At 45.6% G+C, this 14,627-nt stretch overlaps 1 protein-coding gene across 3 annotated transcripts in view; it reads right to left on the bottom strand.

Moving 5' to 3' along the window:
* LOC111833361 (BTB/POZ domain-containing protein KCTD16-like) overlaps positions 1–4,370 on the bottom strand; it is a 47,155-nt gene extending 42,785 nt beyond the window's left edge. For 2 of the 3 annotated variants that reach the window (XM_072717730.1, XM_072717729.1), the window contains exons 1-2: positions 3,960–4,370; positions 2,560–3,496 (exon numbers count right to left, since the gene is read on the bottom strand). In XM_072717730.1, the coding sequence (XP_072573831.1) occupies positions 2,560–3,403 (844 nt within the window). In that variant the 5' untranslated portion in view covers positions 3,404–3,496; positions 3,960–4,370. The remainder of the gene's footprint in view (positions 1–2,559; positions 3,497–3,959) is intronic. The other variant, XM_023791556.2, reaches the window with a different exon arrangement.
* Positions 4,371–14,627: the final 10,257 nt, after the last annotated feature.

Genomic DNA, 14,627 nt, shown 5'->3' with positions numbered 1-14,627 from the left:
CTTTATCAGAGAATGTCATGAGCTTCTAAAAACAAAGAGAGCAAGGAAGCAGAAATCAACCGGGTCACATTCCCGTTACACTCCCAAGGGCGGCTGTTTGGGGGAGGAACAGAGTGCTTTTAATGGCACATACGGTACCCGGTCTGTCTTAGGCAGAACCGTAACGGACCGGGACAGCCAATCAGGAGAATCCATGACAGCAAACCTCATGCATTCTTTGTAATCAAAGAAGCTGATAGGTGGATGATAAACAAAATGAAGCGACTCATTCCTGCCAATAATGTCAGATTGGTTTATCTGATTATTACCACATCACTAACAATGCAGCTTGTGATTTCACACAGTGGCCAATTAATTCGGTACATCTAGCTGAGGCTGATCCTCCAGACAACTGAATGCGCAGAGCAGACAGACGGGGTCAGCAGGTCCCTCACAGTGCGGCTGAGCATCAGAAAGGCGGCAACACGTCATCTAACGATCCAATCAGATGGGCTGTGACGCGGGTGCCAGACGTGCTGGGTTCGGGTCTGAGGAACAGCCGCCTTCCGGGCATTTCCACACACTGCAGCCTCTGGGGTTTGCAGAGGACGCTGTGATAAAGAAAAAACATCCAATCCTGGGCAGTGAGAACTTTGTGTTAACGAGAGGGATCAGAGGAGAACGGCCGGATCTGTTAAAGCCAGCAGGAAGGCCACAAGTGCAAAAACAACAGCTTAGTCCAACAGTGCTGGTGCAAAGGCCGAACACACACTGGGCACACAAACTATGTACCCTTGAAGTAGTTCTGGAGGCAAAAGTTGGTCTACCTGGTACCAGCTATTTGTACCGAACCAAATGCCCACAGAGTGTATGCATATGTACTAGATGATTTGAGGAGCAACGACTGAGTACTAAGAGTAAAATGGCCTTGAACGGCACCAAGAACTTGGAAACATCTCTGCCCTATTTTTCTGTTCGTTTGCATAAACAAATCAGCTCAAAGGTCTTGCAGATGAAAGTCTCTAATGAAACATGTCACCCCTTCCCAAATCCAGCCGTCACCTGTTTGCTCATCACAAACAGACGTTTAAGCCATGCTGGCCGGGGAGGGACAGGATCGCCGCGTAGCTCTAACAACACGCCCACGGTGACACCGACACGCCCCCGTTCTATTTGCACCAAAGTGCGTATTTGGGTGAAGCCAGCAATTAAGTTATCATTTCCAGCCAAATTACTCCATTCGCTAACAAACAGGGACCCGACTCTGCTGTTACTCACTGTTCTTTCTTAATTAGGCTAATATGTGGAAAGGGGGGGCCGCTTCTCCACAGCTGTCCCTCTCTCATGGTCCTCCATCTCCTCTGCTGGACCATAAAGCCCACGGGAGCTTCTCCCAGTCTCCATTACCACAGACGCCCACCCAGCCCAGCTAGACGGATATAAGCTTAAGAAGCGCACTGTCAGGAAGGCAGGAAATGGAGCTCGCGTTCAGACCAATGGCAGATTCCCATTTATCTGTGTCCACTGCAGACAAAATAAGAAATAACCGCGGATGTCCGGCCGTGGCCAAGCAGCCGCCTTCATATGCAGCACAAGATCATTCATCAGTGGCCATTACTGACCAAAACAGCCACTGGTGCCAACAGTCTCATTACCTAAGTGTTCCAGTAATGCACTGATGATTTAATTTATACAAATATTTTAAGATTTAGATTTTAAATGAGGTGCCCATGTAAATATACATGTACACACACCCACACACACACACACACATACACACACTGAGACCTTTACTCATATCTTTGTGGGGATTGTTCATTCATTTCAATGGGGGGAAACTCTAATCCCAACATGACAACCTTAACCATAAGTATCCAAACAAAATACAAGACATTTGGCATTTTTAGTTTTTTGATTTCAATCACAGATCTTTGTGGGGATATGGAAAATAGTCCCCACAATGTCAAAATCAGCTCAGAGGTTTTGAAGATGAAAGTCTCTAATGAAACATGTAACACCTTTCAAAATCCAGCCGGTGCCTGTTTGCGCATCAAGAGAAACGTTTAAGCCACGCTGGCCAGCTTTGTGGTCCCCACAATGTAACGTAAACCTAATGCAGACACACACACACACACACACAAGCACGTGTTTGACTGGCAGACGGCAGTAAGCCGGTCCTCATACAGTAGTAACACTCCTGACGTATCTGTGAATGGACAGATCACACCCTGCATTTTAATTTCCATGCATCTCTGGCACGCACGCAATCTCCAGAGGAAACCTACGATCGCCGAAGATGCTCCGAGCGATTCAATGCGTGGGGGGGGGGGGGGGGGGGGGGAGATATGGGCGTCCCGGACCATGAGCGTACCGAGGACGCCTCCTGGTGGTCACTTATAGAAGCACACCGATTGATGAACTACTGCCCATCCACCGCATGCGCATCCCTTGCGCAAATCTTACAAATATGGGGTAATCAACTTTACACAGCCACCGAATAATAAATAACGATGACATCAGCATGTCTGACTTCCATTCGGGTTCTGGATATGGCGGGGAAGAGAATGATGATGGACTTACGATAGAAGACATATTCCGTGTAACTGGACCAGATCTTGTCATCGGTATATTGGGTGACAAACGATGCCGTCACCGACGAATTACAGGCCACCATCTGGAATCCGCACTCGGACAGCATGTCAAAGGCTCTCTCCAGGTGTTTGAACTTAAGGTAAAAGCGGGACGTGTACCGCTCGGGGGGCCGGTCCGGGTCACGGCTCTCGTTTAAAGCTTCCCCGAAGACCTCTTTCACTAAAGCGATCCTTCCACAGACCAAAATCCTCGGCACCCTCCTAAACTTGGCGTCGCTCTGGCTCTCCCTCCCCATCGTACACGATCCTCGGTACCCGACCGTGATGAAGCCATACTTCCTGCTGGCTGGCACTATTGATGCCGGGGGGCATGTCCTCTGGTCACTCCCTTGGGAAGCGTCTTCTAAGTCACTGTGACAATAGTCGTCTGGACTTTGTTTCAGGTCGTCGGGGGTTAAAATCTTCACCAGCTCCGGCAACTGAAAGTATTCCGCCTCCCTCTTCAGTCTCCCCTTCTCCGGAAAGTGATCGGGCAGCACGACCTGCTTGTCTCTGAGGTAGTCCAATACGTATCGAAATAAAAAGCCATCTCTGTCGATGAAGTAGCGTCCCTTAGGGTCCCGTGCCAGGTCGTTGGATGCATCTTTCTTGGGAGAGAATATTTTTCCCAGTAAGGAATTGGGAATACTGATTAATGTGGCATGTCGAGTATAGTAGACCTGCCCCCCGACATTCAGCTCTATAACATCGGGGAAAGCGGGCTGGACAGTCCCCTGCTCCTTGGCATTAGGGTAAGTCCTACAGTTCCCACTCAGTGCCATCGTTTCAGTCATGCACACGAAAATCGCACCGGCGTCTGGTGGCTGTGCAGAAAGTTTCTTTATGATATCCTGTTTTCTTAATGCGATCGACGACTGGTCCTGTAACTGCAAGAAAAAAATCGAGTGAAACTAGATGCAGAAGTTAAAGCTGACGATCCCGAAGCCTGAATGTCGACCTGCAGTATGTGGCAATTTTCGTAGCGTATATCCACCTACCCCTACAGTAAGTACTCCATCACCAAACCAAAGCAGCTGTCTGCATGCAGCTTCCAAAATATCAGAGGGACTAATAGATGGGGGCAATGGAGAAATCTGGGATATTCACTAAATTATTTACGAGCGGCAAAACATCGATGCTTTCTTAAAATATTATATCAATTACTGCCCCTCTACAGCCTGCGAGAACATCCTAATCAGTACGACAAAGAAGGGGGAGGGTAGCAATTAAACGACAATTTCCCACTGCGAAGTCGTAGTTTAAAGACATCGTGTGCAATGAAATGCTAAGGTTATCAGTCCTTATGTAAAACATGACCCGCAAAGATATATATTGTAACGAGATTCTCACCTCGGCAAAATCAATTGATTTCACATCAATCCATATCTGCGAATAAAATTAAGTTTATCAGCAACTTCAGAAGTCCAAGTGGAAATCATTGCTGTTTGGAGATATATTTCCAACTTCTTTGAAGCACAATCGTGTTCGTTGATCTCGAGTGTTCCTAGTTTAACTTCAGAGGAATATATCAGGTGTGACGATGTATATATAAATACACACCCAAATAAGCAGATTGATTTAGGACACTTCACATGTTTCCGCCGAGATGCACTCTTACAAAGCGCCTCGATGGCGCTTAACTCCTCATCTCCTGCCGTCTGATGCGAAGCTGGAAGTGGCCGGTGCGTAATAGCGCCGCTAACCGAGGAGCGGAGCCTTTTCCGGGAGCTGCTCCGGACGGCACCGCGCACACGCTTAGATGCTGCCTCAGCGGCCAGGGGAGAAACCGTACAGGGGAACAAAGTCTTACATCATCTTAAAGGAAAATGTCACCTGAAAATGCAGCGTGCCCTCGTGTTTTGATGGCTCGAGTGTTGTGACATTTGAACTCGTCGTTGTGTGCGTATTATAAATATTAACTTGTTACAGGGATTGATTGTTTATTTCCGTCGATAATTGAAAATAATTCTCAATATGTGGCTTAGTGCACCCACTATTCGATAAATGCTGTTACAAAGCATGTATGTATCATAATAACATGAAAATGAATTTCATTAACGCAAAGCTCCATACATAAACGAGCATAATGGCGTTTTTATTATAACATAACGGTTTATATTATGGGCCAAACAGATAGTTTTTTATTATTCACGTAGCCTATATTTATATTTATTTTACTCTGATCATTTATATTTTATTAACGCGTTATACCATTTAAGTACGGTTTGGTTTAAGCCAGTAACCTTATCAGATTTACGTGGTATACCACAGCATGCACTGCATGTACACCTGTCCTCCCCCGACCAGTTTGTCTCTTCTGTCGGCCACCACCAGCACCTCCAGCGGAGATGGTTCCCAGTGCTCAGTATCCCTTTCTAGAGGTCACTCTCTATATGGCCTTTTTCTACCAGCCGTCGTTCCCATCGATAATCATCAGCCTCTTTCACCACAAAATGTTTCACTTGAAAAATACAGTAACCTACATGTAAGCGTGAATTAACTGCAACACCCCCTTACAAAATATGTGAAGCGGTTCCGAAAGGCTTTGTCTCGCAGTCCAGGCGGAACGATTCCCTGCCCCGCAAAGAGTAATTGGCTCCTTGATGAAAGTTGGCACAAAATGCCCACCTGTACCGCAGCCCCGAGAAGAGCAGCAGCCCCGTGCGCTCGTTTCAGCTCCTGCCATGACTTTCCTTTCCCATTTTCACCAGGTTCTCCACTTCCAATAGAGTAGGCTACTGGTCTACCTTTCAAAGCAGAGATCTCTCTGTGTCATTATCACAAACCGCTCTGGCCATATGCATGTTTCTATGCTGTAAATATGATATCATGTCCGCAATACAGAATCATGTTTTTGCACTCAAATTCATTGTAAAACTGAAGTAGGTATATACATTCTACGGAGAGAGACCTCAAATACTCCCGATGAGGAGATACCATTTCGGTTTTGCTAGATTGTTATTAATTACGCAGCACACACAATGAGCGTCACAGGAACGTTAGATGAACATTATAACCTTTGAATAACGACAAAATTCCTTGAACACGCAGACCATCAAGATTAAGTGACATCACTAACTGATGTGCAGGTCGCAGTGTAACATAACTGCCAATTTACAGGCATACAAAGTGTAAAGCCGTATCTTACATGTATTTACACATATCCTCAAACCATATTTGCCAGTGTAGTAATTCATACTCAATAAATATTCATATTCGTCATCACACTTAGTATTCATAACCACAGACACATAAATAGCTATAGGTCTATGAATTATTATTATTGTTGTTGTTGTTGTTGTTATTGTTGTAGTTGTTTACTTGAGATCCTGTAATTTTATTCTTACATTCTTAATTGATCTCTGACTGAGAACCACTATTCAAAAGCAGAAAATGAATGAACAGCAAAACATGAAGCTATATAACTGGTAAATAATCAAATGGCCCTTCTGAATGTACACTCTGGTCCTCCTGATTCCTGTGTCGATGGCTGGGGCTGTCATAAGTTTTCAGAGAGAAAACATGGCTTCACGGTGGGTCGTGCTGGACAAACGCCAAAGCAGCAGCCGCACAGCCTGACCGATATTCCAATGTCCCTTTAAAAGGCTGAAAGATCCAAACAGAAGGCGAGACCCTGATCTGCACCCACAGCCAGTAGTGTGTTCTGTTTATTTCCCCAAAATGGAATGTTCCATATATTGAAAAAAACACCTAAAACACATTATTTATCCCTGCAGGGAAATTGGGCAGTTTTTACAGCTTTTACTCTCCATGAGAGTGACAGGCATATATACAGGTGAAAGCATGCTTCCAGCAGTCCTGGAGTAGTGTCTCAGAAAAACCCACAACCCTCTAGGAATGGAACACACAACCCACTGGGAATGGAACACACAACCATCTGGGAATGGAACACACAACCTACTGGGAGTGGAACCCACAGCCCTCTGGGAATGGAACACATGACCCTCTGAGAATGGAACACACAACCCACTGGGAATGGAACACACAACCATCTGAGAATGGGGACCAGACCCCCCACCTACTAACCTACACACCAGCCCTGTGTAGCATTACTCATGGTGCTTAGCTTTTAATAATTTATTTTCAATTAATATAATAATTTGCTTTGAAATAAACATTTTAAAGATTTCTATACAATATAAAACTGGAATTGTTCAATAATTGAATAATTATTATTCATTTGAAAATGATTGTTCCCTCTGGTATTTCAAACAATGACATTTGTTTCCCACATAAACATTAAAACAATTGCTCCCTGTTTACATCAGATTCTACCCTCCAGCCTTATTCAGCATTCAAAACATTTCTGTTATCTTTTGTTGGCTGTGGTTTACTTGCCTATAAGATACATTCTTGCACCTTGAACATTGTAATAAATATATTCCATGCTCCTTCAATAACTCACTGACTTGATGTAACAACTTGCAGGCATTTTTCTTACATTATTTAGTGGTGCTTAAATAAGATATATATGATATTTGTGTTTCATTTGGGATTCTTTCCAGCTAGAGTTAGTTGTTATAATAACTAATTTAGCAAAGATTAACTATAAAAACAAGAAAAGTGTGTAAATATCCAAGGCACCAAGAGATGTTGAGTGAAACATGCCATCTAGTGGCGGACACTATTAAGCGTGACGCACCTCCATTGCCGGTGGGAATTAAGAAAGAATCAACGAAACACTCGAAATGTTTCATTGCACATGTGCAAAAAATGCATTGGGCAGCGAGCATAACGAATAATTGACTGTATAAATATATATCTACACAACACACTGTATATATAGCATGGGCATCGCCGGCATTAAATCTGAGGGGGATGTGTCTCCCTCACATTTCATAATTATTCGTTTGGACCCCCCTACATTTAACATAAAATATTAGTTCACCCAGCGCTGTTTTCCAGTATCCCCCCCCCCCCCCACACACACACACACACACACGCACACATTCAAAATGCTTCTGATGCCCCTTATATATATTTTCATTTGCAAAACAGAAGTTCTGTTTCTTTTGCTGTGGAACACTAAATATCGGAATGAGAAATTTGAATGAATGATTCTGTCCATTACCATCATAAAAATGAATAAAACACGGTGAGTCACGTAAACAGCGATCCATTTACAATACCAAAGCTACAGACCTTTACATACTTATTCCATTCATTTCTATTCTGCTACACATTCATTCACTTTTTTGTCCCAAATCAGTCATTTCTAACTAGGCCATAAATAAAATTCATGCAGTTTTCTGTCGTGCTGCGGCATGAATTGGGCCTTTTCATGTAGATTTGTTCAGAGAGTGAAGTGAACACTGTTATTGCACATTTATATTCAGCCCATCCTCCAGCAGAATCATTTTAGCTAGAATAATGTTTTTTTCTTTTAGAGCAGGTACGTACCTACATATCACACATAGGTAGACTGTTATTGAATGGACATGTTTCCCAGGCAGTAATTCTCCTTGAAGATTTATGTTCCCAGCCTGATCATGGGCATTATTCTTCATGTTCAGCTGGATTTTTTTGATCTGCATTTCTAGAACCAACCAGCCTGCTGTCCAGGCAGACGTCATGTCACTTACGCATGTAACTACCCAACTAATGGGGTCACAAGTAAAAGTTCTTCAGTCACAGATCAGCCTCATGGTGTGTAGTCGCCTGTGATTTCTGCACTGATTCGCCCTGCTATTTGTGCCTTATTTTGGCGCTGGATTTGTGATTAACTGGCTGCCTCTTTGGCTTGGATTCCGTGAAGTTTGAGTCTGCAGATCATGTCAGGGGCAGTGGAAAGGGGAGGGGAGATTTTCTAACTGTCATCCGTCCTTTTATTCAGGTATGTATACATACTCTACACCAGTTCAGCTTCTCACTGAAGCAAATATCTAAACAGCCAATCATATGTCAGCAGCACAGTGTATAAAATCATGCAGGTACGGGTCACCAGCTTCAGTTAATGTTCACGTCAAATACCAGAATGGGAAACAAACGTGATTTAAGTGACTTTGAATGTGGCGTGACTGTTGGTGCCAGACGGGCTTGTGTGAGTATTTCAGAAACTGCTGATCTGCTGGGATTTTCATGCACAACCATCTCTGAGGTTTACAGAGAATGGGCTGAAAAAGAAACGACATCCAGTGAGCAGAAGTTCTCTGGGTGACAGTGCCTTGGCAGAGGTCAGAGAAGACTGGCCAGACTGGTTCAAGCTGATAGAAAGGCAACAGTAACTCAAATAACCAGTCACTACAACCAAGGTATGCAGAAGAGCATCTCTGTATGCACGACATGTTGAACCTTGAAGCAGATGGGCTACAGCAGCAGAAGACCTCAGCGGGTGCCGCTCCTGTCAGCTAAGAACAGGAGACTGAGGCTACATTGGCCACAGGCTCACTGAAATCGGGAACATTGGGAAAACGCTGCCAGATGAGTGTAGATGCCACAGCTACCTGTGTATTGTTGCTGATCATGTCCATCCCTTTGACAGATTTGTTGCCATGTCAATATGGACCAAGGTCCCTGAGGAATGTTTCAAGCACCTTGTCGAATCTGTGCCACAAGGACTTAAGGCAGTTCTGAAGGCAAAAGGGGGTCTAGCTCAAACTGTGATGTGTTGGGAGGGAGCAGGTAGCGATTGGCTGTTTCAGGTGGCACTCGGTACCCAGTGAAGTGATCATCCTGTGGGGGACGACTGTGGAGGGGGGGCCACAGCTCAGTACTGCCCCCCCCCCCCAATTCAAGTCCCTGGGCATCTTAACAAGCACAGCAGGACTGTATCTCTAACCTGTTAGGCCCATCTGTCACGGCCCCATTTCCCAACCACTGTCCGTGGCACTGAACCTCCGTCACGCAGAGCAGAGCACATGCGACCACGATTTCCTTTGTGATCCTCAGGGTCCAATGAATATCTTTTGGTAATTAAATGAAACTGGGGCCTGTAATGTACACCAACAAAGAAAACGGAAAATCCCACCTGGTTACATAAAAGAGCCGGTGTCACATGGTCCCACTACAGCGAAGGAGAGGGAGTGTTCAGCTGTACAGCGGATGGCAAGGCATCCGGGTGCCCTGCAGCAGTGCCTGACTAAAAGTCACGGGTAGGTTGGCTCGGGATTCGATGGGCAGGCAGCAGACGGCTGAGCAGTAGCTCTACAGTGGCTCATTCGGGCTCTGAAAGCAGAGGAGCCGTCTGCATCCGGACATCACTGTTTATTTAAGCTTCTGGATCAAACAGCAGAGGAATGAAGGTGAACTGGAAACGCAGCCGATGTTCGTCAGCCCGCTGTGTGCTACAGGCTGTGTCTGATAAAGCGGACAGACTGCAGCCGGCTTTGCTGCAGCCCTGAACTGGCCGCAGTGCAGACACCTGAAATGCCAGGTGGAGTGACTGGGGGGTCGGGGGGCAGGGGGGGCAGAGATTTCACTGTGGGCCAGCGGAGCTGCCATGTGCTCCTTTTCAGATTCTCATAAACAAATGCACATGCATGTAGTAAATCAGCAAAAGGACGCAGAGAGAGGACGGCCCGGATCCACGCGCGCGTCTCCGTCACAGAGAGCAGTTTGTTTGGTACCCTATAGCAGTGTTTCCCAAGCCGGTCCTCGGGGAGCCCCAGACGTCCTAATTTTTGCTCCCTCCCAGCTCCCTGCCTGACAGTCCACATTTTTGCTCCCTCCCAGCTCCCTGCCAGACTGTCCACATTTTTGCTCCCTCCCAGCTCCCTGCCTGACAGTCCTCATTTTTGCTCCCTCCCAGCTCCCTGCCAGACAGTCCACATTTTTGCTCCCTCCCAGCTCCCTGCCAGACAGTCCACATTTTTGCTCCCTCCCAGCTCCCTGCCAGACAGTTCACATTTTTGCTCCCTCCCAGCTCCCTGCCTGACAGTTCACATTTTTGCTCCCTCCCAGCTCCCTGCCTGACAGTCCACATTTTTGCTCCCTCCCAGCTCCCTGCCTGACAGTCCTCATTTCGGAACATGGACCGTCTAGGGGTCCCAGACAACCAGGCTGAGAAACACCTCCTAATCAGCAGGCAACATAATAGGTTATATGTGCGTCAGATATGGGCGTCGACACGCAGGGCAAGCAAGAAGGCTTTTATTTGTCGTCCCCCCCACCCCCAAGTGCAAACATCATGCTCCAATCTTCAGTCTTACTTTCTCAGCCATCTGGTCTATTTTTTCTGCCATTTTATGAAACTATAATAAAATGTCAGCTTATTTGGAAATGGATCCCCCCCAGGCTGGTCTGTATCATATCAGTTCATGTCAGTTCATGTCAGTCTACCCATCTACCCTCCCAAACGCCAACCCAGGCCTTGGGGACCTGCAGATGGTCTGCTGGGAAACACTGGTCTAATCAATAAAGTCATGTGATGCATGGGGGTGTCCTGGTCTAATCAATAAAGTCATGTGATGCATGGGGGTGTCCTGGTCTAATCAATAAAGTCATGTGATGCATGGGGGTGTCCTGCTCCACCGATTCCACTGATGGATGGAAGGTGCATTAGGTTCGCCCGTCACGGACCCGCCCCCAGTCGGTTCGCTCGTCACGGACCCGCCCCCAGTCGGTTCTCCCGTCACGGACCCGCCTCCGGGCGGTTCGCCCATCACCGACCCGCCTCCAGTCGGTTCGTCCGTCACGGACCCGCCCCCGGTCGGTTCGCCCGTCACGGACCCGCCCCCGGTCGGTTCGCCCGTCACGGACCCGCCTCCAGTCGGTTCGTCCGTCACGGACCCACGTCCAGTCGGTTCTTTGCAGACACAGAGGCAGCAGTTGAGCTTCACCCCCCCCCCCCCACCCCCGCCACCCCCGCCACCCCCTGTGTTAAGAGAAGCCTTTATTTCAAAGTGTGACTCTGTCATATGACTCACAGATATTATTTAAATGTCATTTAATGCAAAAAAAGTTGATTTCTTTATATTTTAATGGCAAGCTCTACACAGAAGAATACATTACACACAAACACAAACCACTGGAACCAGGAGCACCAGGAGTGAAGAAATAAAAAGAGCTGGAACTGGCTCATTCTGCAGTGTAGAGATGACGTGACCATGGCTGTTATCGTCCGACAATGTGAAGGAGGAAAAAACAGCCTTCTTATCTATCTATCTATCTATCTGTGTCTGTTTGTCTATCTGTCCATCTATCTAGTTATCTATCTATCCTTCTTTCTGTCTCACTTAAGCTATGTCTACCACTGTGATTTGTACATTTGCTATTCAGAAATATACCTGCCTGAATACTCACCACTTCTCATTTGCGTCATGTCCATGGAATCGTGCCAGGACATTTTACGAGTGCCCGCCTTTCACTGTGTGAGCTCATGCTGAGTGTCCCTGATGCATACTCACGTTTTCCCCCGATTGTGTGGTGAGCGGCCTTGCTGTGCTAATTATCAGAGATGGGCTCTCTGTGCACACAGGGACCCTTTGAGGGAATCTGCTGAAGTGCAGCTTGACAGCTTTGAAGACAGACAAAGTCCAATCTCACACGTCTGAAATTACCCATAGCTTACATGTTCTAGTAGATTCAATATCTAAATCATTACCAATTGGATGGGACAAAAGCCGGAAACCACACAGGCAGAATCCAGGACTGATCATGGGGAGCAAGATTTGATAGCTGTACTGATCTATAAATGCAGCCCCAGGCAGCACAGGAGCTTTGGCAATCACTCACTTATAATCCTATTTATGCTGTATTTGTGCTATGTTCTTAATAATTATAATAATAATCTGGAGAATAAGACCCTTCACTGGGGGTTTTTGATTTCAATCAGGTTCTAAGTAAAATTCTCCTGGAATAGGAATTCTGGGAACAAGATGCAAACACATGACAGAGGGATATTACACATGCTGGATGCATTCTGCCATTGTGCCCCACGCTGAGTGGTGAGGAAAACCTTAAAAACAGGGCTGTTTGGAAGATGACTGCGGCACTGCGGGGATGGGGCTCTCCCTGCTTCTTTGTGAACATGTTGCTAGGCATCAGTGTCATTCTACCATGGGAGATTTGTGACTGTCATACCCAGCTTTTGTTTTTGTTAAAGAAAATGGAAAGATTATATGGCTCATGTTTACTATCAAATGTGCCAGATTCTCTGTGTCGCTTTGGGTAAATATTCAGCACTTCAGTATCTGTTTTATTTTTTTCCTCTTGTTTCAGATTGAGTGGATGAACCATCTGGCTCTGTCTGGAGCAATCAGTGTCTCTGAATAGACTCAATGTCAGGACTTGAATTAAGCCTATGCTATGCTAATTAAGATGATGTCATAGGTGCAACTCACACAAGACAGCAGCCTGCTCATCCTGACAGTCGCCCCCTGCTGGTCAGAGAGCAAACATGGGTGGATGGAACAGAAAAGAAACTCACATCAGGCCTTTTCCAACAGTCCTCTTGTGAAGGAGCAGTTTGTAACTATGTGGTACAACAGCTCTGCCGTACAGCTTAAATGAATCCTCTTCTCACCCAGGCTGAGCCCTGTCGGGTGTTTTCTCCTCATCCCTGTAGCAGAACCTCCGCTGCAGCCAGCAGCCTCACCAACAGACCTGCCTGGCAGATAAGCCTCAACTTGCTCATCAGGTCCTGTGCAAAGACACTGACAGAAAGTGCTCCAACATATTCCACAGCAGACGGCACAAAAAACACAGACAGCCAACCAGAAATGAATGGAACATGCAATGCACCACCTCTGCATGATCCTAACCACATGATGAAGGGAGGAGAAGGAAGTGTGAGGGGAAATGACCCTACTGTCTTTTTGACAATTATATAGGGCTAATCCCAATATCAGAGGGAGATGCAATCATCTCTGCAGAGCGGATCAGTGGCCTACATTCAATGCACCCTCTGGAATATTCCAGCCCACATTCAGAGGGCCTGTGTAAAAATGGCATCCGCTAATGTTCAGACATCCTGAGAGACAAAAAACATTCAGTGGTGAAATCAGCCAAGGATGCAATAAGAGTGGCTCTTTGGTGTGTCGGAATGATTTACGGTTCAATCCAGAAAGCCTGTTGCAAATTAAGCATGTTTTTTTCTCATCATATGCTTGTTTTTACACTGGAATGCACTAATACACTTTTACACCATCACCCACATATACGTCTGCTCCATCAATCTACCCAGTTTCAGTAACGGTTTACCGCATTGACACCGCTGTGCTTGACCTATCAAACTGCATTTTCAATTCATGAGAAATTACAAGCCTGATGAAAAAAAGCTGCACATTTGAGTCCTTCCTTTTTCCAGGACAGAAATATGATCAGAAGGTGCCACAAACTAGTGCTGTAGTTCTCGAGACCAATTTTTTGTGGTCTCGGTCTTGTCTTGGTCTCGACTATTTGGTCTCGGTCTTGTCTTGGTCTCGGACATAGCGGTCTCGATGGGATGGGGGGAAAAAAGAGAAAATAGCACATTCTCACAGAAGAGTATCATTATTTATTACGCGCCTCAATTCAAATGCAACCAGTCAACTGCATCTATTTTAAAAACGTTACATTTTATACATTTTCTCAATGGACACTGCCAGTGCTTCACAGTCCACACACATCATACACATTGCATCATAGCGAAGTCGGCAAAGAAATGTCCGAAAATGTCCGCGAAGTCTATAGCATAGTTATAATTCAAATAAATTAGGTATTTTACATTGATTAGAAAGCACTGTCTTGGAGGTGCAAGTCAAACTGGAGGCTCATTCTCTTCAATTCAAAGCAAAGGATCATTACATAGCTGTATTCATAGCTTACCCAAGGCCTCTGTCCCTGGTATAAGAGACTTAATATGAACATCTTTCTGGTACATCCCATCTCTTTCCCTTGACGAGGTCTGATAAAATGGTTATAGGAGAGGATTGCTGAGAATATTATTTTCCATCAGGCCTCGTAACTATGACAAATCTGGGAGATTTTAAATGAGAGACATATGGACATATGGACAATATAATTGAAAAGATAACATGAATTTGATTTAACGAGTAATGACACTTTACAGCAATACCT

This window comes from Paramormyrops kingsleyae, chromosome 10, assembly GCF_048594095.1.
Source record: "Paramormyrops kingsleyae isolate MSU_618 chromosome 10, PKINGS_0.4, whole genome shotgun sequence".
NCBI classification, from domain to species: domain Eukaryota; kingdom Metazoa; phylum Chordata; class Actinopteri; order Osteoglossiformes; family Mormyridae; genus Paramormyrops; species Paramormyrops kingsleyae.
The sequence above is the reverse complement of the archived record's forward strand: the minus strand, read 5'-3'. Positions and strand labels throughout refer to the sequence as shown.